Here is a 20,342-nt window from a genome sequence, read left to right as displayed (position 1 = left end):
TCTCGTCAACACAAAATGTTGACGAGTCCTTTTTCATGATGTTTAAATGCAGTCTCATAAACTCTGGAGCCAACACTAAGTTACTTAATGTACTGATCCGGTCCTGATAACTAGTGATGAGTGTTTATTAGTTAAAGTGAGAGCAGAGTGGAGGAGTACAGAGAAACTCCCGCACGGTACAAACCAAATGCAACTTCTACTATGATCACTGAGCAGCTGTGACCAGAGAAATTCTTTGTTTTCACTGTTTCCACTGTTATTCAACAAAGTCACTTACCGGCTGCTTCACATGAACGAGCTCTGATCTCACTGCGTGTCTCTCTGAGCGAGTGAGTGGGGGTGGGCAGGGCGGAGCCCCGGGGCCTGTGTGTGTTTGTGCTGTCTGGGAGCACACACACACGCTCGCTCCTGGTATTTCACATGATGACCTGATACGACGATGAATGAACGTGAGTGACCTTCACTCACGTTCATTCAACTGATTCGTTCAGTTCATCATTCACGAAAAATATGAACGTGTTCATGCACAACACTATACACGGAACCACTGTAGAGGGGGTTAAGAGCGACATGAGGGGCTAGAGCAGCGAGTTGCCGAGCCCTGGTCTAGAATGTCAGGGGACACATGACACATGGGAGCTTCTCTTCTTCTCCCTCCTTATCACATTAAAGAAATGAATGTCTCATCAATACATGTTCCTGACTTGACTTCTTCCCAGGAGTCCTTATGCCTTATCGTTTGCAGATCCAGGGCCACAGCTGCAGCCACATCGTGAATTATGATGGTGGATCGTGAATCAGAGATCGTGATCCTAATGGCGCATCCTGTATCGTGCTGGCTAATCGTGATAGTAATGGCGGATCCTGTATCGTGTTGGCAGCTGATTGTGGATAGTGGTGGTGGACCATGATCGAGGTGGCAGTTGATGGTGGATCCTGATGGCCGCAGTGGATCATGACGATGGATTATTGACTATGGTGGCATCTGATCATGATGGTGGATCGTGGTGGCTGCTGATCATGGACTATGATTACAACAAGACTGCTTGATATACAATATGTCTACTCAGATACTCCATTATTGCTGACAGTATATTCCAAACATTCCTCTTCCTTGTCAAATTATGGCGCCTACATAACTCATGTACAATTGACAATTGACAGTGGTTGGTAATGGAGATAACAAAATTTGTTTTGTTATCTTAGTAGCAGTTAACGTTTGCTTCAGGCAGAAATGAGCAGTGGTCTAGTAAGCTCATTTCTCAGAGTCTTATGTCAGCCAGAGAGAATATTTATCACATGCCATTCTCTTTGGAGACACTTTTAACAACTTTTCCCACAAAAAACAGATGTGTCAAATTGTATTTGTATAGCCCATATCCACAAATCACAAGTAAGTATCATAGGGCTTAACAAGAGTAAGAAAAAAATTAAATAATAATAATAAAATATATATATATATTAACAGGGACAAAACAGAAAGAGCCAGATGGACAGACAGAAGTGCAATAGATCAATCAGTTACTGATAAAGTGCTGCACTTTATCAGGCCGCATTAGAAGTGAACACCTTAGTTTTATACAGAATGTAATATTACATCCTGTCTATATGGTGTGGTTTGATTTTGCTGTAAAAGAAAATAGACAGAATATAGATTTTTATAGTAGCACATATTCAATTTCATTTTGAAACAAAGAGAGTGAAGTTGTTATTTACTAAATACTAATAACTACAAATAATTGAATATTGTTAAATCTGATACTAAAAGATACATTTACAAGTGAAACATACGCTACTATGCTACTAGAATAACACACTTGCATTTTTAACTAAACTGTCCCCATTGTAGTTGCATTTTGGGTAATATAGGTACTAGATTATGAGGAAGAACAATGTGTGCAATAAAAGTGAATATAGGCAGTTCAGCTGTATCGATTTTGATCCTTTTAAGTCTTCCATTATGAGTCCACCAGGTTCTTTACAAGTGTGATGCTAAATCGGTGAAACACTCTTAACATTATTTACAAATCAAAATGTCTGCCATTAGACAGTTTTTGTTCAGTAAGTTTAAACCAGAGAATGTGAGTTTCCAATTAAAAACACATCCTACTTCAACCAAAGACTTTTGACTTAGGAAATAATATTGACTGATTTAGAACTTATTAAAAGCATATTCATCAATTGATATTTTATAACTCAATTAGTTGATAAATCAGCAATGAAAACAAAATATAAAACAAAATTAAACATTATTAGCCTGTCCTTAATGCAAAATTAATAAATTGATTAATCACAGAGCAAGTCTCACCTCATTAGGTTCCCACTGCCAAGCATCAAATGTAGGAAATCTAAGAGCTTCTACTGTCTCCTTAGACAGATGGTACTACACACAAACAAACACACACACAGAGCAGGCAGCTGGATAGACAGGAAGACATGGGACACAGGGAGAGAGGAAAGGGAGGAATTATGGGTGAGACAGGTTTAGCTGTGAATTGTGAGTCTTACCTCATTGGCCTCCCACAGCCAGACGTCAAAGTAGGGTTTTTTGAGGGCGTCTATGGTCTGTTGTGACAGCATGTACTGCAGGCAACAGAGCTTGCAGTTTAACAAATATCCATTGGAAGTCATACTGTAGGAAACACTAGCTTTTAACAGGCAAATGTAAATGTCTAAAATACAGCTTGTCTTTGTGTGTAAATTGTTTATGAATTCATTGGTGTGTTTGGCCAGAACTACAACCATCTGAGTCTGACTTTGGTTATAGAGGAGGTAACGTTAGAGCTGATGTGTGTTTTTTTTATTTAAATATATATTTTTTATTTTCTTGTAAATATTTCTACAAACACTTAGGGAGGCTAGCTTAACTAGATTGAAACCACCATAATTTTGACCCGACAGGTCATGTCTGAAAACGGCTTAAGTTTCTCGTATTTTTAACTTTCTTTCAAGTACCAACACAATTTACATATATTGTAGTCCTGTCCTAGGAGTGACATGAAATTAATCTGCTGTTATTCTAACAAAAAATGTCACTAATGGATTGTTTATTCCATATAAATTATACCTCATAATTATGTTGACATTATTCTGTGTAATAGCGCAGACTGAAGCTCTTTGGCTCATGATACCCCTTGTTAAGTCACATACAAGATAGAAGTGCTCATACAATGAGAATCATATGTGCACTCGTACCATGGTGAAGCGCAAAATCGGTGTTCTGGATGTTCCTTAACATAGCTGGTGGCAAATGACAACACTGCTTAAGCAGGTCCCTTAATTCCACTACTGATGCTGATAAAAACTAAAGGTAACACTGTAACATTGAGGCCTTAAAGGCCCCATATTTTACACCTTTCTGGGATTTAATTTGAGGTATTCGTACCTTTAAGATGATATATCACTGGTTTAAAGTCGCAAAAACTGCTGCAATGTGTATTTCCATGTCCTCTCTTCTGCTTCTCTCTGGAGCTGCAGACAGAACAGGCTGTTTTCGCCTGCCTCTTGAGTCCCTCCTCTGATTGGCTGACTGCACTTTGAGTGACACGCGACCAGGCCTATCACCGGTCTCATTCTGGCGCATTTAACGATCTCTGGCTGTAAACACAGCTGAAAGTCACGCTAAGTTTGGATACCGCTATAGCAGACCAGCCACATATTTACAGTCGGTTACGACAGGATGTTTCTGAACGGTAAGTTACACCGTCCTCATGTTTGTTCAAGTTTTAGCAGGACAGTCGGCCAATGTAGAAGTATCGTCCCGAGTTACAGTACGGAGTTTCACAATGGAGTTTCAATACAGAGTAATGTCTATGTTACTCCGTACTGAGCACAGCGCCACGGCACGTCAGAAGAAATAAAGCGTAGCCGCTGGCCTCGAACAGCATTCGTCTTAGGAGGAAAGTGCACGGAAACACATTCTCTTCCTTGCATCCCTCCACGCTGCAGTGTTTCTTCAGTGTTGATTAGTCTTTTGTGGTTAGTCTATGGTAGCTAACAAGCTGCTAGCTCAGCAACAAGTCTCCTTGGTGTCGCGTTCGGTGTGGAGGGGTGGTGGTGGGTTCAGATGCTGGACTGGTACCGGCTGTGGGGCTGAGAGAGGAGTGCGATCCCGTATGACTCATACGGAGGAGGAAGTACGAAACGAGACGTTTCGATAACATATTTGTTAGAATGGAGCGAAAAAGTCAGCGGAGTGACTGTTTTCATACTTTGAGGGTCCCTACTGACCTCCTTCAAGTAATTACGGATAGTAAAAGCCCAGAAACTTTATTTTACACTATTCTATGTGCTATTCTTGTGTATGTTTGCTCAAATACACAAAGGTCGCATTGTTCATGTTTATGCATTTACAGACTTTTCTGAAGTTAGAACTGTTGTCATGTTCCTTCAAAGTAGCTTTACAAAACATTTTAAGACATTTTTTAGATAAGAACGGAAAAATGGTCTTGCATGAGGCTTATTGTGCAGTGGAGACTTTCTAGGAAAGCCTTACCTTGGGATAGGAGGGCACATCTCTACGAGGAGTCAGCTTCTTATTGTCTTCCAGGAAGTTACTATTAAGAGAAAACAGCTTCATATTAGGAAAAAAAACAAGAGTAAATAATAACATTTCATACTGTGTATATACTGTATAAGATCCAAAGTCTGTTAAATGACCTTCATTTCCAAAATAGATCTTCTAACAATGATCTTTCAGCAGTCTGTTACTATTCCCATTGTAACAACAGCTGCTATTAAGGTTTAATGCTAGAACTACAAGTGACACCTAACTACTGATTGTTGTCATTTTTATCTGTCAATTACTGAATTATCTTTATTATCATAACATTGTGATATACTGTATTTCCACATGGGACATCACTGATTTAAAGAAATAACCTTTGAAATGCTACCTTAATAAATTACTTAAATAATTTTGTAATTATCAAATTTTCTGTCTTTGAACCCATGCCAATAATACAGTAGCTACTACTATTTCTGCTACTACTGCAGTAACATGGAAATTACATTCTAATGAATTACTAACCACTGTGCATGTTGGCATTTAGAGTAGGGTGATGCTCAATGTAATGCAGATGTCCTGACAACACTCTGCTGCTCAATAGAAGCATGAGCTGCAATAAAAGTGAGGATCTAGGCATTATTGGGCCGAGACTAGCCACAGAGGGTGGCACAGGAAGTAGACCGGGTAATCCAGGTGACCAGAAGGTTGGCGGCTCGATCCCTGGTTCCTCCATTCATTATACTTATGTGTCCTTAGGCAAGCCCCTGACACCCCATTTTGTATGACTGTGTTTATGAATGGGTGAATGGCTAAATGTACTGTAAAGTGATTTGAGTGGTCAAGACAAGAAAAGCACGATATAAATACAGACCATTTACCAATTGTTACTGTTGTAGCTGTCACCTGTTGTGTCTTGATGCCATCTCTTCACGGAGTTTCTTGATGTCTTTGCGACATTTCTCAATCTCCACCACCTTCATGCCCTCCACTGTAGGCAAATACAATGTCATGTTAAATGATGTTAAATGTTAAAACCTTATTAGACCTATTGTTTCAAACAAAAATGTTTTAGTCTTTGTTTAAAGTAATGGGGCATTTAATTATTGTATTTATTAAACTGATCTTATTGATAGATGGGTTGGTCTCATATATAGCTACTGGCCTCTAACAGATTTTTAATTTTTGTGACATTTAATGTAGAGTCATTTTGTTGGTCAGAAATGTAATCAATAAAAAAATCAAGAAGCACATGTCTGTACCCATCACCGCATAAAAGTATATATATAAAGTAAATAAAAGTAATTTAACAAGTAAGAGGGGAAAAATGGATTTAAACTTGCAATAACTACTTTTTGGCTTCTTGTGACAGAGGAAATTGCTGTAACTTCAGTGTACATTGTTCAATCTCTCAAACTACATGTGTATAACAACAGCCCCCCGAAGACATTCATATGGTTTTAAGGAATTGGTGTGGCCAAATAGCTGAACAGCGCCCCTAAAGAGCAGCCCTAGCACCAGGATTGACCAACATGTACAAAAATTGGTGTTGGAACCTACTATTTGTGAACAGTAGTTTGGCCTACATGTGTAGCCAAAGCCTGCCCACCTGTCTTCTTTGTTCTGGAGACAAAGTAGAGCTTCCAGAACTCAGTCTCCCAGAGTGCTTCATCTTCACACCTAGGTGTTAAACCTGCCCCAGGACACAACTTTCAACCTAAAAGCCCAGTTCCCCCTCTTTTCTCTCTCTTTCTACTCTCCTGGAGGAGAGGTGGGTGTCTCTCTTTTCTTCTGACTTCTCAGCTCTGCTCAACCAGCCAGGGACCCCTCTCCCTACCCAACCTCTTTCCACCTACATGTAGGCCGGCCTGAAGCAGACTGCTAAAACCTTCCAAAAGGCAGCAACACGAGAGCCTGCCTAAGAACTTCAGCACGAGCAATTGGCCACGACACAAAGTCTGACCAGTAGATGCACAACCACAGGAGCCACAACCAGCAAGACCGCTTCACTGGACTTCAAACAGCACCTCAAAGAGGACCCTTTTTCCCCTTTTCATGAAAAAAGTGCGCAGGTGATGTCTGTGTTTGTCTGTGTGCGTCTGTATGCATAACGAGCAGCAGACACCTTATTGCTGCCATGTGCAAAAACCTTAGGGTTATTTATTTTAGCCTACACATTACTTTCATTTCTTAAACTCACAAATGAGATAGGTGGGCAATATGCATGGAGCAGAGCAAGTCCATTCTCTGCTTTATTTTGGAGACGGCGACTCGGAGATCATTCTCCACGTTTAGCTGCACTCTCTATTTATTCTTTATGTATGTCAGGGCTGAGAAAGTCTTTTCGCACAGCCTTGTTAACCAGTCAGGGTCAGTGAGGTGGTCAGCGAGCTGGGATCCATGCTCGATCAGAAATATGCGCACCTCGTCCCGCAGCTCACGCAGGCGGCTCAGCACATTTCCCCGCAAGAGCAAGTCTGATATTGAGTGGACGTGTTTTTATGTAGTTGACCATTTTTATCGCAATGTCAAGAATATGTTTAAGCTCTGGTTCAAGTGTTTTGCTTGCAAGAGATTCTCTGTGAATAATACAGTGTGTGGGATTTACGTGCGGCGCCACTTGTAAGACACTCGCTTTCAGTCCTGCCTTTTTCCCCAGCATCGCTCCAGCCCTGTCCGTACACACACCAATACAGTTTTCCGAAGATAGTCCCTCTTCTTTTAGTTTTGTAAAAATGTCCACACCTGTGCACGTCCCCTCCAGCGGGAAGCAAAACAGCATTACGTTTTCCGTCAAAACTGTATCTGATGAAAACAAGCAGCTGGGCAGAGTTTAATATATCTGTGGATTCATCTAACTGTAAAGCATATTTCCCTTTCTTAACTCTATCCACCAGCTGGCACTTTATGTCCTGGGCCATGTCGGTGATGCACCGGGCAATAGTCCCGTTAGACAGCGGCACTGATTCCAGATCACGGGCTAATTTATCCCCATGCATGGCCAGATTTATAGCTACAGCAGCGGGTTTAATTAATGTTTCGCCGATTATGTGTGGCTTTTTTGCCTGTGCAATTAAATATGCCACCTAATATGATGCCCTTTGAGCTTCGGCTGGGATTGTCTGTTTAGTAAGGACTTTCTTTTTGCTTTGTACCTCTCGCTCATTCCGCTAATCCGTGTCGTAATAACCTCATGGGTCAACAAAGAAAAAGGAAAAAACTGATATATATTTATACAATAGTGGGTTAAATATTCCATTTAAAATTATTTAAAAATTGTATTTGTTTTTTGGATGGCATCTCGCGACCCCCCCCTCTGGGTCTCGCGACCCCCACTTTGGGAACCCCTGCACTAGCTGACGATGAAGTAGAAGGTGGTGATGTAGCAGGTCAATGACCCGAAACACGATAGTAAATCTACTACATGACTTCAAATTAAGAAAATCCACCTTTTGGAGCCCAGGCCTTGACCAAACAAAGAAGCTGTGGAATGACTCATAAATTAGACAAAGAAGATTCCTCAAGGGTTTAATTAACCTTTCCTTGCCCCAGTATACATATCTTTGCAGATCAGGCTAGAAACGGGGAAGTAGGCGGGAGCGCTGAATGGAAGTCCTTCCCAGGATATTTGTTAAACTTACGGTAAAAAGTAGTTCAATAAGAGTTGGAATATTTGGGCAGAGTTAAGTTACAGAAGGGATTGGAATCAAATTCTTTAGATGAGCTGGGCTTCAGAAATATAGAGTTAGGGAGCTGCAAAAGGTTAGCTTTTAACCTTCACATACACCTCCTTCATCTCTCTGTGTCTTTAGAAGTTGAAGGAAAGCACTAAAATGAGATTTCAACATTTAAAAATTACAAATTTACCAGATGAAGAACAAAACCAGCTACACTGGCTAATAGTAAAATACAAGTATATCTGTGCTGACCTGCAGCTGCTATCAGAAGCTTTTGGACTTTCACATGTTTTAACTGATAATATATCCTCATCTATCGAGATCGGTGGTTGGGTCCCAGTTTTCCCCTTTCCGCATGCCGGAGTGTCCTTGGGCAAGATACTGAACCCCAAATTTCCCCCTTCTCATAGAGACAGTGCGCACATAGATGGACTGTATGAATGTGTGTGGGAATGGGTAAATGTATAATTGTGCTGTTAAGCACTTTGAGTATTCATTAGAACTAGAAAAGCACTATAAAAATAGAAACAATACAGACCATTTAGGTCCTATCCTCCTCTCTTTCATAATCCACCCCTCTCTGAATCAGAAAGAGTCAGCTCAACACTCCAGCTCCCATTAGAATCTGTGACCATGGCGACAAAAGCAAAGAGAAGATGGAGATGCATGTGGGTTCCATGATGTTGCTGTAGCAACCAGGTATCCAGGCAAATGGCATGCTTGTGTAAAGTGACTATGCGCGTCAGATCTGAAACTGCTACTATGGTACAGCCAGTCAGGGAGAGTGGGTTCTGAAAAATATCATCCTCAGTCTTACTTATGAAAGATATGTTGTCAAGTGAATTTGTGAAATATCATAGTGAGGATATAATGATGCATTCTGATTTGCTGTACTTGAAATTAGAATAAGAAAAAAAAAGAATTTCCTGCAGGATTCATCTCAAGTCAAAATATTTGAAGATATCCCAAACTAATTCAAGTTACAAGTAATCTCAAGTAACTTCTAATAAAATGTTGTCAATGCAGTGCTAATTTTGTATTTATTTTATTAAAAAAATATTCATAATACAAATTGCATTGGTAATATTTCAGTAGTGTCCTTTTTGATACACTTACAGAGGACATATCATGCAAATTCCACTTTGTTAGTGCTTCTACACGTTAATTTGGGTATCTGGCATGTCTACCAACCCAAAAACTCTGGAAAAAAAACACTTGCGCGTTTTGTTATGGTTCCTCTAAGTCAGAAACGTCATGCTTGAGTGACTCGATTGAGCTTCCTGTGTATTGTGTCGTAACAATACACTGGAAGTCTCCCTACATGGCCTTGGCCCACCACCCACCTCATCCCTCCCGCCCCCCCACACTCGTTACGCCGGGTTTACACCGGACGCAGCGAGGCTGCGAGGCAGCGCAGCGCCGTTCCCAAGCGCGCAGCCGCCTGGCTGTTCACACGGGACGAGCATTTCTCCGCGCTGGTCAGCCCGCGATTCTGCTTTCTCCGCTTGTTGTTGTACCCGTTGAATGTCGGGGTTCGGGGGTAAATGATGGTCTTCATAGCCCCCCCCCCCCACCCCTCTCTTTCTCTCTCTGTCTGTCTGCTTGTGTGCTTGTAGTGGATGGGCAGAGGGGGACATTTAATTATGTGATTGGGAAAATTAAAACTCCAGGACAACAGAAGGGGAATACAAAGTATGGGATGCATATTTGATAATTTATATCATATAAAATATGTAATTTATATCGTTTAAAATCATGGGGGGAGAGGGGGGAGGGGGGAGCTGGCTCATTAGCATTTAAAGGAACAGGCACTCAAAACAGGTCACTCTGTGGAGGGCTGTTTTATACAGGGTAAAAAGGGTGCTGTTTTAAATGATCCTTGTGGTATTTTTGACCAAAGTATGTTACAGACATTTCATTAAGACCCCAAGGAACCATATCAACTTGTGGTAAAATGGGCATACAATGTCCCCTTTAAGTATTGTTCAAGTGAACAAATGAAATACACCCTTTGTTAAAGGCTTACAACCTATTAAACAATCAAATATAGAAATGTCATTATCCACACTATTAACACAGTTCTAGGCATGTTAATATTTGTGACTTGGTCCACAAATTAGACTGACACTGATAGATTTGTGTAAACATTCATAGTCCCCTATTGACTTGATTATCATGTGACTCTCCTTCTAGCACCACCTTTTGTGATTTTGAGAGAAATGTAAAAAAGGAAAATCTAGTGCCGTCATATATGGTAAATTACTTTCCTAAATCTTTGGTTGATGAACAAATACCTACAAAACTTATGCACACATTATTGCTTTAGTAAATATTAGCATAATAACAGGCTAAGGTAATATGGTTAACATGGTAAACCTTATACTCCTAGAGTTGTCAAGTACAGAGCAGCTATACACTTTTAGTCATGTTTAGAAACAAACATGCTAATAATTAGATAAAGGGAAATTCTATTTGTGTAGCCAATATTTTAATTATCTCAGAACCGTGATGTTCATGGTTCCATTGTGTTATTACATAGATATTTGACGTTGTCAGATGTCGGGCTGGGCAATTAATTTTATCTCAATTACGAGTACGGCTTCTAACAATTATGAAAACAAAGTAATCGACATAAAACAAGTATTATCCCCCGTTTCTATTTGCAATGAGGCTCTCCTTTTGTCTTGCCAAATGACGCCAGGGTCACACTGCCTGCTTGAGAGGCACAGCCGGTTTTGCTGCGTGTCGTGGTCGTCTGTTCACACAGTCTGCTGTGTGCCTACAGCGGCACTGCAATGTGAGGTTTCTGGTATAATGACTGAATTCCGTCATATAAAAGTTGGGCTCAACTAAATTCCTGGAAAGTAGAGCGACCCACCACTGCAAAATTATTGTCACTGCTGTTAATTTAGGCCAGGTATCCTTATACCTTACTGTATTACCATGCCCCATGTCCTCCCTCCTCCCACTGACCTGTGCTCACTTTACACTAACACTAACAACACAAGACTAATCAGAAGTGATTTGTACAGTACTTGAAATTTACTTTGTGCTTGTTTGATTCGCTCTAGTTTATAAAACACGTTATTTTGACACATCGAAAAAATGTCCAACATTTTGCATGCAAGCAGTTCACCTGCCACACACAACACGAGACGTAACGTGATGCGCACAGCCAGGATATCAGGGTTAAAGTAACTGGAGCGATCAGGTTTAATGATCCGACTCCATCAATTAATAACTAAATAAATCATCTGTTTGTGTGAGGACTGACTGAGACATGTAGACACACATACAGACAGGAGAGAAGTTCTTTCCTGCTCACACAGTATAGTCATTCTATCAATGAGTAATCATGTTAAATAATCATGATTACAATATTGACCAAAATAATCTTGATTATGATTTTTGCTACAATCGAGCAGCCATAGTGAGATGTGCAATATTTTGGTATTTACTTGTGTTTTCTGTATCTTAAGTGCACTTCTGTAAATGGTCTCTTCTTGTGTAAAACACCCTGGCTGAGGTGAATAGCTGCCAGCTTCAGACTGGTCAAGACCATTTGTGGAACAAATGACGATCTGCAGACTTTTGATCAGTGTGATGTTTGGAGTTGACAATACTTGTCCATCTCAGGTCATATTAATAAAGGGTCCTACCACTAGGACTCATCCTCAATGGTGCCAAAAGTTCCTAAAGCTGTTTTCAGACATGACATCCGGGTAAAATCCGGAGAATTTGCTACTTACTTTATTCGCAGTTTGCCTTTCACACATACAGCAGATGTGTTCACAACAGCAACAAATCCTCTGCTTAATTAAGGTGAGAGGTGGTGCAGCCGGGTGCTGCAGACAAAGGAAAGTATTACCTCTGCTGCTTAGATCAGGTGATTTTGTTTACAGCTCCCAGACCACAAACTCTCTTGACAACTTTGTTTGTTTCTTCTATTTGTTTGATGCCACTTTCCTCATGTAAGGCACATGGGAGAGACAAAGAGACTTATGAGAGGCAGAGCCGAGCTGAGACTGAACTGCAAGCTGGACGCCAGCAGAAACGGCAAGTTTAAGTTGGAGTCACACACATCAGTGGTGTGGCCATCAAATATCTAATTGTGGATTAACCATCCAATAATGTATTAGCTCACAGAACAACAAGTAAAGATGAATGTGTCTAGTGCAATATTTTCCATAATTTCATCAAAGAACACTAGTGATTCAAATCATGGTGTCAGAGCAAATGATAAGGATCATACATGGAGCGATGCCTGCAAGCTAGTTCAGGCAGCCAACTCGAGCTGCGCTGCTCCAATCATGTGACATACCTCACTCTCCACAATCATCTATAGTACACACCCACCTTATTAGGCGGTCTATTTAAGCAGAGGGAAATTCCCATCACTCTCTATGCTTCCTAGCTCATTTGCAGTATCGCGGCCAATTGCCTAGCGTCTCAGCATAGCTACTCATGCGATTGTTATCCTACCTCCTGGCTCTGTCGATCACCATGTCTTTTGCCATCTCTGATTCAGAGAATGAGGCTCGGTCCTCAGAGGAAGACGTCGGATTCAGCCCAGAAACCCAGGCTCACTCCGTCGAGGTCCAATCCAAGAACAATTCTGAAACCCAACGTCAGCGGCGAAGCTCCCGCATCACCCGCAAACATCTTGTCGGGTGGCCCATCCATCGCATCTTGGAAGAGTTGTATGCTCGTAAGATTTCAGTTCCAGCTGGCCTCAACCATGAGGAACTCTTCGACTACCTTCTGATTCAAGATAACCCGAATGACGAATCACACCGCAGCTCAAACACCGACAATCCAGTCAGCGCTCCTCCAAAAGGTAAAGGCAAAGCTCTAGCAAAGAAGAGCTGTGCTCCACCATCCTCTCTTAGAACTGCAGACAATATTCCATCAAAAAAGCAGAAGACACCAGAACACGGTTCATCCGCCGAAGCATCCATCCTGTCCACTCTACTTGAAATGAAATCATCTCTAAATGTTATAAATACAAGAATTCAAACCTTAGCCTTTCCCACGTGCAATGTCAATAATCCCGGGCCATCCTCTGCTACCCCCCTAACCCTACTTCCAGGTGACGTCACACCTCAAAGGACACTGGGAACTGCAGTCCCAGCCCCAACCTTGGCTCCAGGTTCTTCCCTCCAGCAGCAGCTATTCCTGATTCCCTCAGGAACCACATTCTAGCAGGCCATGATGCTAACCTCGTGAAGATTATATTATCTGGTTCGTGAAACTGCTGATAAAAGATTCGTGGATTGCGGGGACTTTTCCGTTGTCCTGAAAGACAGCGACCCCAGAAAACACGAACCGTGGCTGAATTCAACATTGCCTTTGATGTCTTCAGAGACACTATATGTGAGGTTTATCCACAACGCAGAGAGGAACTTGACACTTATTTAGCCATTATTTCAGACCTCACACTCTCATATGGTGGATCACTCTTCTACGAATACCATAAATCTTGCTGTGCAAAAGCCGCCATGTACATCCAGAAATTTAATCAGACATTAAATTGGTCTGTAGTCGACCTGGCCCTAATCAGCCGTCATTTTACTGGCCAGAAAACCCTAGCCTGCTCCATCTGCGGTTATCCCTCCCACACCACCTCACTCTGTCCAAGAACTGCACTACAAGACATGTCTTCCTCAAGATCTCACCCTCAGGTCAAACATCCAGCATCCAATTCTTTAATCCATCCTTTAAAGCAGTGGTCACCAACCCGTCAATCGCGATCTACCGGTCGATCTCCCAGTCTTCACTGTCGATCCCCCAACTCTCTGGACTCACTGGCTGTAGTCGCGCCGCAGATCAGCTGTGTGTCATTTGTCTGTTTATCTCCTGGATTTCCTTCAAGAACAAGTTGGTTTATGTACGAAACTAAATGTCAGGACTCTACGGTATGAAGATGCGCATCTTTCGGTCTGTCGATAACAAAGCCCCGTTAGAACAAATGAGTGGATTCCCGAAAGTGAAACGCTGGAGTGCTTTCACTTTGAAACGTGTCATAAACAGATAAACATTGTGGTTCACAGCAGAATAAACAGAGAAAATGATCTTACCTGAGTTTTAATGTTTTTCTGATGAATTTATGTCACAAACAAATGGTTGCAACATTTCTGTATGCCTTTTCAAAATAAAAGCACTCCAGCGTTTCTGTTAATGGAATCCATTCCCTTGTTTAAAAAGGGTTTTTTATTGTGAAATATTTGCAGGAGCGGAAGATGCACGGCTTCATACTGTGTAGTACTGGTATTTATTTTAGTAGAAGGGACTTCTTTCATACTAGGCAGTAATCGTATTTGTGGCCATATTCAAATCAAAGCCTATATGTAAAACATTGTGCTGCAGTAGCAGCTCCTCTGCAGAACATGTTGTGGAACTGAGAAGCTACATATTGTGCATTGTAAATATGAATTGATATTAATTTGAATATTGTGCATTGAATAGAAAAAGTTGCACAACTGCCTCTCTTTGTGTATATTTATTTATTGTACATTCAGCCTTTAACACAAATTGCAAAAAATAATAAATATGACTCTCCTAAGTGTTTTTTTTTTTAAGATATCAGGGTGGTAGATCTCGGCTTACGTTTGGAATTAAAAAGTGATCTTGGGCTCGAAAAGGTTGGTGACCACTGCTTTAAAGCGACAGGTACAATTCTCAGGCTATAAGTCATCAATTTGCAACAACTTCAATGAGAACGTTTGTACATATCCCAACTGTAAATTCATGCATGTCTGTAGTTGGTGTGCAGACAGTCACCCACGTTCTGTGTGTCCCAGGAGGCTCCGGCCTGCAAAATCGGGGGAATAAACGTGAAGCATCCATCAACTCCTGTGAACGTCCCTCTCTCTAAGGCTCTGTCAAAACACCAGAGTAGAGGTTTTGTTAATTACCTAATCACCGGCTTAGTCCAAAGATTCTTAGCAGGTTTATGCTGGCTCCCCAAAGTGACCCATGTCTGTAAAAACCTGCAGTCTGCATGCAAAGAGCCAGAAGTGGTAGATGAACTCCTATCAAAAGAGGTTAAAAAAGGATATATGATAGGTCCACTGTCAAAACTCCCCTTTCCCATCTTCGGAGTAAGCCCCATAGGCGTCGCCACCAGAAAATATTCAAATAAAAAACGTCTCATCATCGACCTCTCAGCTCCTCAGAATTCTACAATTCCTGGTATAAACAGCCTAATTCCCCAAGAACCCTTTTCTTTAGTCTATACTTCCGTAGACAATTCAATGCAGATGATTAAGTTAGCAGGGGTCTGTGCATGGCTGGGAAAGGCCAACATTACAGATGCTTTCAAAGTCCTTCCACTTCACCCCTCTCAATGGCATCTTTTTTGTATTAAATGGCATTCAAAGTTTTATTATTCTGTTAAATTGACATTTGGTTGCCGCAGTAGCCCTTCCATTTTTAGGGAAGTAGCCCTTCCATTTTTAACACTCTCCCTCATCACCACCAGCTCGCAACATCTCTGCAATTAGGAATCTTTTCAGCGAGTTAGGCGTTCCTCTCTCAGAAGAGAAAACCATAGGCCCGTCCACCCGCCTGGAATTTCTCGGCATAACCCTTGACGGCTTACTCAAGCAAGCATCTCTGCCACAAGACAAATTGTCTCGCATTAGAGCACCTATCAAATTCCGGTCGACTACTTCCATTATCATAAAAAGAGATCTTTTATCCCTGTTAGGCCACCTCAATTTTGCAATGCGCATAATTCCACATGGTCGCTCGTTCGTATATCGCTTACTAGAAGTGGCTTATTCTGTCCAAAACCTAAACGATAGATGAAGGTTGTCAATCAAATCATCATTAAGGGCCGCTCAAAAACATCGACAATAAACTATCTCATGCAACGTTTAACCTGGTTGAGCGTTCTCAATAATTTTATCTTGCGAGCTATCTATATTTCCGGGCACCAAAATCGTGTAACTGACGCTCCTTCTCGTTTCAAATTTCAGGAGTTCAAAGCCATGTGTCCCCAGGCCAAGCCCTCCAGTATTCCATGCCCTCCATTCAATCAGATGATCATCATTTAAACACGTCCAAGCCCCTGCAGGATCTGTTGCACTCAGCCTCGAGCTACATGAGACTTGTTTTAGCCAAAAGCACTATTAAAGCATATGACTCAGCTTGGTTTTTCTACTCCTCCTTTTGTGCCAGCCTCCTCATCAGTCTACCAACAAAAATGTCTATAGTTTGTGCTTTTAACGTATATTCATTCAAATCCCGTAATCTTAAAGCACAAAGTGTTAAAGCTATGGTAGCAGGCATTCAGTTTCATATGAGATGTCAAGATCCAGCCTCCCAAAGTCTCCTCAAGAATCCCTCCATCCAGCTGATCCTCAACGGCCTTAAAAAGGCACGTCCTCCAGGCAATGACCAGAGACTGCCTGTCACTATTTCACTGGTGCACAAGTTGATGTTAAGGCTAAGGCAGGGTTGTTTCTCACCATACATCGATTCTATGCTGGAAGCTGTCCTGTTCACCACTCTCAGGTGTGGTGAATACACTACAAGGTCTCTTGCCTTTGATCCCCAGCATGACCTCACCCTCTCTGATGTAACACTAGAAGAGCACATGTACTCATTATATTTAAAACACTCCAAAACTGATAGATCTTGTCAAGGCACTCTAATTTACATTGCTAAGAATAATACTTCTTTCAGCCCCTTATCTTCCGTTACAAAATGTCTGCATCACCGCTTCCCAACCCATCGATTGGCACCTCTGTTCACCATCGACGGACAGATGTGCCTACAGAGAATGGCCTCACCGCAGCAGTGAATGGCTCGCACATAGCAGATACCGATCCATATGTCAGGCTCCGAATTTGTGCAGTTTTTGGGGGTTACAAGTATTTGCTCATCACTCCCATCATTCCTGTGTAATCATATGGGGGAGTGATTAAGTCGGAGTCTAGACGCAAAACACTAAACCTGCTCTACTTTTGAATAAACGTTTGAACGTGAGTTGTCTGACTGAAATGGAGCAACGCCTGCGAGCTAGTTCAGGCAGCCAACTCGAGCTGTGCTGCTCCAATCATGTGACATACATCAATATTGAACTGAATGTAAATGGAATTTGAATCAAAGACTGGCAGTTATTATCTAACATATTCAATAACTTTTTTGATCTATTAAAAAAATGACTTTACAAAATGTAAATAAAACCATTTATATTATTCCAATTGATGCTACCAAACACATATTTTGCATTCCAGAAATATCATTATCCAAAGTTAACCATTTCATTAACTCTTTAAATAACTCAAAAGCTAAAGATGTAGATGGTCTAGACCAGTGGTCGCCAACCCGTCGATCGCGATCTACCGGTCGATCTCGCAGTCTTCACTGTCGATCCCCGAACTCTCTGGACTCACTGGCTGCGGTTTCGCCGCAGATCAGCTGTGTGTCAGTTGTTTACATGGCAGCGTGTCCGCTGCTGGCGGCGGAGCTGCTGGTTTATCTACTGCATTGCCTTCAAAACAGGTCGGTTTATGTACTCAAGTAAATACTAGTATACTAAGGAAAGAAGACGCACATCTTCCGGTCTGTCGATAATAATCAAAGCCCCGTTAGAACCTTAGAACAGATGAATGGATTCAGAAAGTGAAACGCTGGAGTGCTTTTACTTTGAAACGGGTTTGGGAAGTGTTACGTTTGTGTCATAGACAGATAAACATTGCGTTTTACAGAAGAATAAACTGAAAAAATTATCTTTCAGCTGAGTTTTAATGTTTATCTGTTGAAATTATGTTACAAACATAAGTGGTTGCAAATTTTCTGTAAGCGTTTCAAAATAAAAGGACCCCAGCGTTTCTGTTGACGGAATCCATTCTTTTGTTTAACTAGGAGATTTTATTGCGAAATATTTGCAGGAGCAGAATATGCACAGGTTCAAACTGTATAGTATTTGTATTTATTTGAGTACAAGGGACTACTTTCACACAAGGAAATAGTCACATTTATGGCCATATTCAAGTCAAAGGCCATGTAAAAAAAACATTGTGCTGCAGTGTTGAACTGAAGCTAAATATTGTGCACTGAACAGATGCTGTAAATATGAATGAATATTAATGTGAATATTGTTCATTGAATAGATAAAGTTGCATAACTGCCTTTCTCTGTGTATATTTATGCTCGTACATTCAGCCTTTAACAGAAAATGCAAAAAAAAAAAAAATGACCCTCCTAAATGGGTTCCTTGGAAGATAACAGGGGGGTAGATCTCAGTTTGTGTTTGGATTTAAAAAGTGATCTTGGGCTCGAAAAGGTTGGAGACCACTGGTCTAGACACTTCCTTTCTGACGATTCATTGAGCGTATTAAATCACAACTAGACTTATATGGTGCAGTTGGTGCAGTATTTCTAGATATAAAAAAATCCTTTGATACTGTAAACCATAATGTGCTTCTAACTAACCTGTCCTCATATAATTCTAGTGAAGCGATTAATTGGATACAATCCTATTTAACTCATAGAGGTCATAAAGTTCATATGGGACATAGCCAGTCCGACTTTCTCTATAATTATTGTGGAATTCCCCAAGGATCAATACTGGGACCTCTTTTGTTCAGTGTTTACATTTATGATCTACCGCTTATTTTTTTTTCCACAAGTGGATGCTCAAATGTATGCAGATGATACAGTATTATTTGATCATGGCAAAAGTAAGTCAGAAATTGCTCAGAAATTAACAACAGCTATGAGTAGTGTTTCTGTGTGGCTGGCTGACCTCAACACTAATAAAACGGTTTGCATGTATTTTTCTTAGAGGTCCAATAGTACCATACGCCCAGATGTGACTATTAATGGGAAACACATAACCGTTGTGGATAATTAGACTCCCTATAGTTATCAGAAACTGTACCATTTACTACCCTTTTAAAATTAAATATTATTTAAAATCTAAGCAAATCTGTACACATGAGTAATGCTCCCAAGTGGATTATTTGCCATGATGTGTTGATGTCCTCTCAGATGTTATGTGTGCTAATATCATAGTATAATTTTTTTAATATGTTCTGAGCAAGAATATTAGTATAATGCTTATTTTTTTCTTTCTTTCTCCTTTTTTCTTAACTGTTTATTATTTACCACACTAAGTTATTGTCTGATATGTGCTATATTGTGTTTTATATGATACCTTTTAATGTACCTTTCAATGCCCGAATGGTTTGTCTCTGGCTGTTGTGGTGAGACCCCGGTGGCATCGTAAATTGCCACAATGACGTAACGTAGTGTCTTAACTTCATTGTTGCAGAAGAAGGGATGCCCCATTTATCCAGGAACATAAATATGAATTCAGCAGGTTTCATAGGAGCAGAGTCACTTGTTGACCAGCGGAGTAATACACCTCAGTGCAGTGGCGCTTAAGATAAGATAAGATCCACACACAGGGGAAACTCAATTGTTACAGCAGCAGGCAAGTCAGAATAAAGTAGACAAGAGAATAAAGAAATGAAAAAATTCTGAGTGTGTACATTATATACACCTTTTCACTCTACTGGTTTTTATGAAATGATATATGTAAAGTGCAGTGGCACAGGATGATTGTCCAAGCAAGTAAAAATCAGTTTTTTGCATAAGATAAAATGTAAGAGGAACATTGTGCATAAACACAAATGTGCAAATGTTCTGGTTGTTCGATTTATATCGCGATAAATATCCATATCGACTGATGTGAAAAAAATTATCGTGATGAGATTTTCTTCCACATCACCCAGCCCTAACCTGCAGTGCTGTGTTTCCAATTATGGGCTGCTCCAGCTCAGATAACTATGTGCACCTTCTTTTTCTTTTCCCGTCCCCCTCTCTAATCTGTGTTTGACAATATTTATTTTGACTTCAAATCTGAATATTTTTTGCGGTATTGTATTATGTCCACTGCTGACACTACAAAATAAAACTACTTTGTGCCTACGGCACTGCAGTCTCTTACCTATTTATGGGCATTGACATGCGCTTTCAACTTACGAAGACATGAAATTCATCAATATAAGAACTCAGATGCAAACAATTGTGCATCTGACGTAGGGTTTTCTTAGAAAACTTCTTAAGAATAGATTTAAGAAAATTCTTAAGAAGATATTGGTAAATAGGGCCCAATGACGTCATATAAATAAAAGATTCCCCCTTCC

At 40.7% G+C, this 20,342-nt stretch overlaps 1 protein-coding gene and 1 long non-coding RNA gene across 5 annotated transcripts in view; both read right to left on the bottom strand.

Annotated features, from left to right (window-relative positions):
* The window catches only part of pde9a (phosphodiesterase 9A), a 93,345-nt gene that overhangs the window by 21,965 nt on the left and 51,038 nt on the right, over nt 1-20,342 (bottom strand). For all 4 annotated transcript variants that reach the window (XM_034573384.1, XM_034573385.1, XM_034573383.1 and 1 more), the window contains 3 exons: nt 5,411-5,495; nt 4,496-4,556; nt 2,509-2,583 (listed from right to left, as the gene is read on the bottom strand). In XM_034573384.1, coding sequence (XP_034429275.1) covers nt 2,509-2,583; nt 4,496-4,556; nt 5,411-5,495 — 221 coding nt within the window. The remainder of the gene's footprint in view (nt 1-2,508; nt 2,584-4,495; nt 4,557-5,410; nt 5,496-20,342) is intronic.
* LOC117754530 lies at nt 7,558-16,825 on the bottom strand. Its single transcript, XR_004612453.1, has 3 exons — nt 16,693-16,825; nt 10,779-10,783; nt 7,558-7,569 (listed from the first exon to the last, which is right to left on the bottom strand). It is a non-coding gene; the product is annotated as an uncharacterized LOC117754530 (long non-coding RNA).

Source organism: Hippoglossus hippoglossus, chromosome 21 (genome assembly GCF_009819705.1).
Source record: "Hippoglossus hippoglossus isolate fHipHip1 chromosome 21, fHipHip1.pri, whole genome shotgun sequence".
Classification (NCBI taxonomy): Eukaryota; Metazoa; Chordata; class Actinopteri; order Pleuronectiformes; family Pleuronectidae; genus Hippoglossus; species Hippoglossus hippoglossus.
This window is presented reverse-complemented; position numbering and strand designations above follow the sequence as displayed.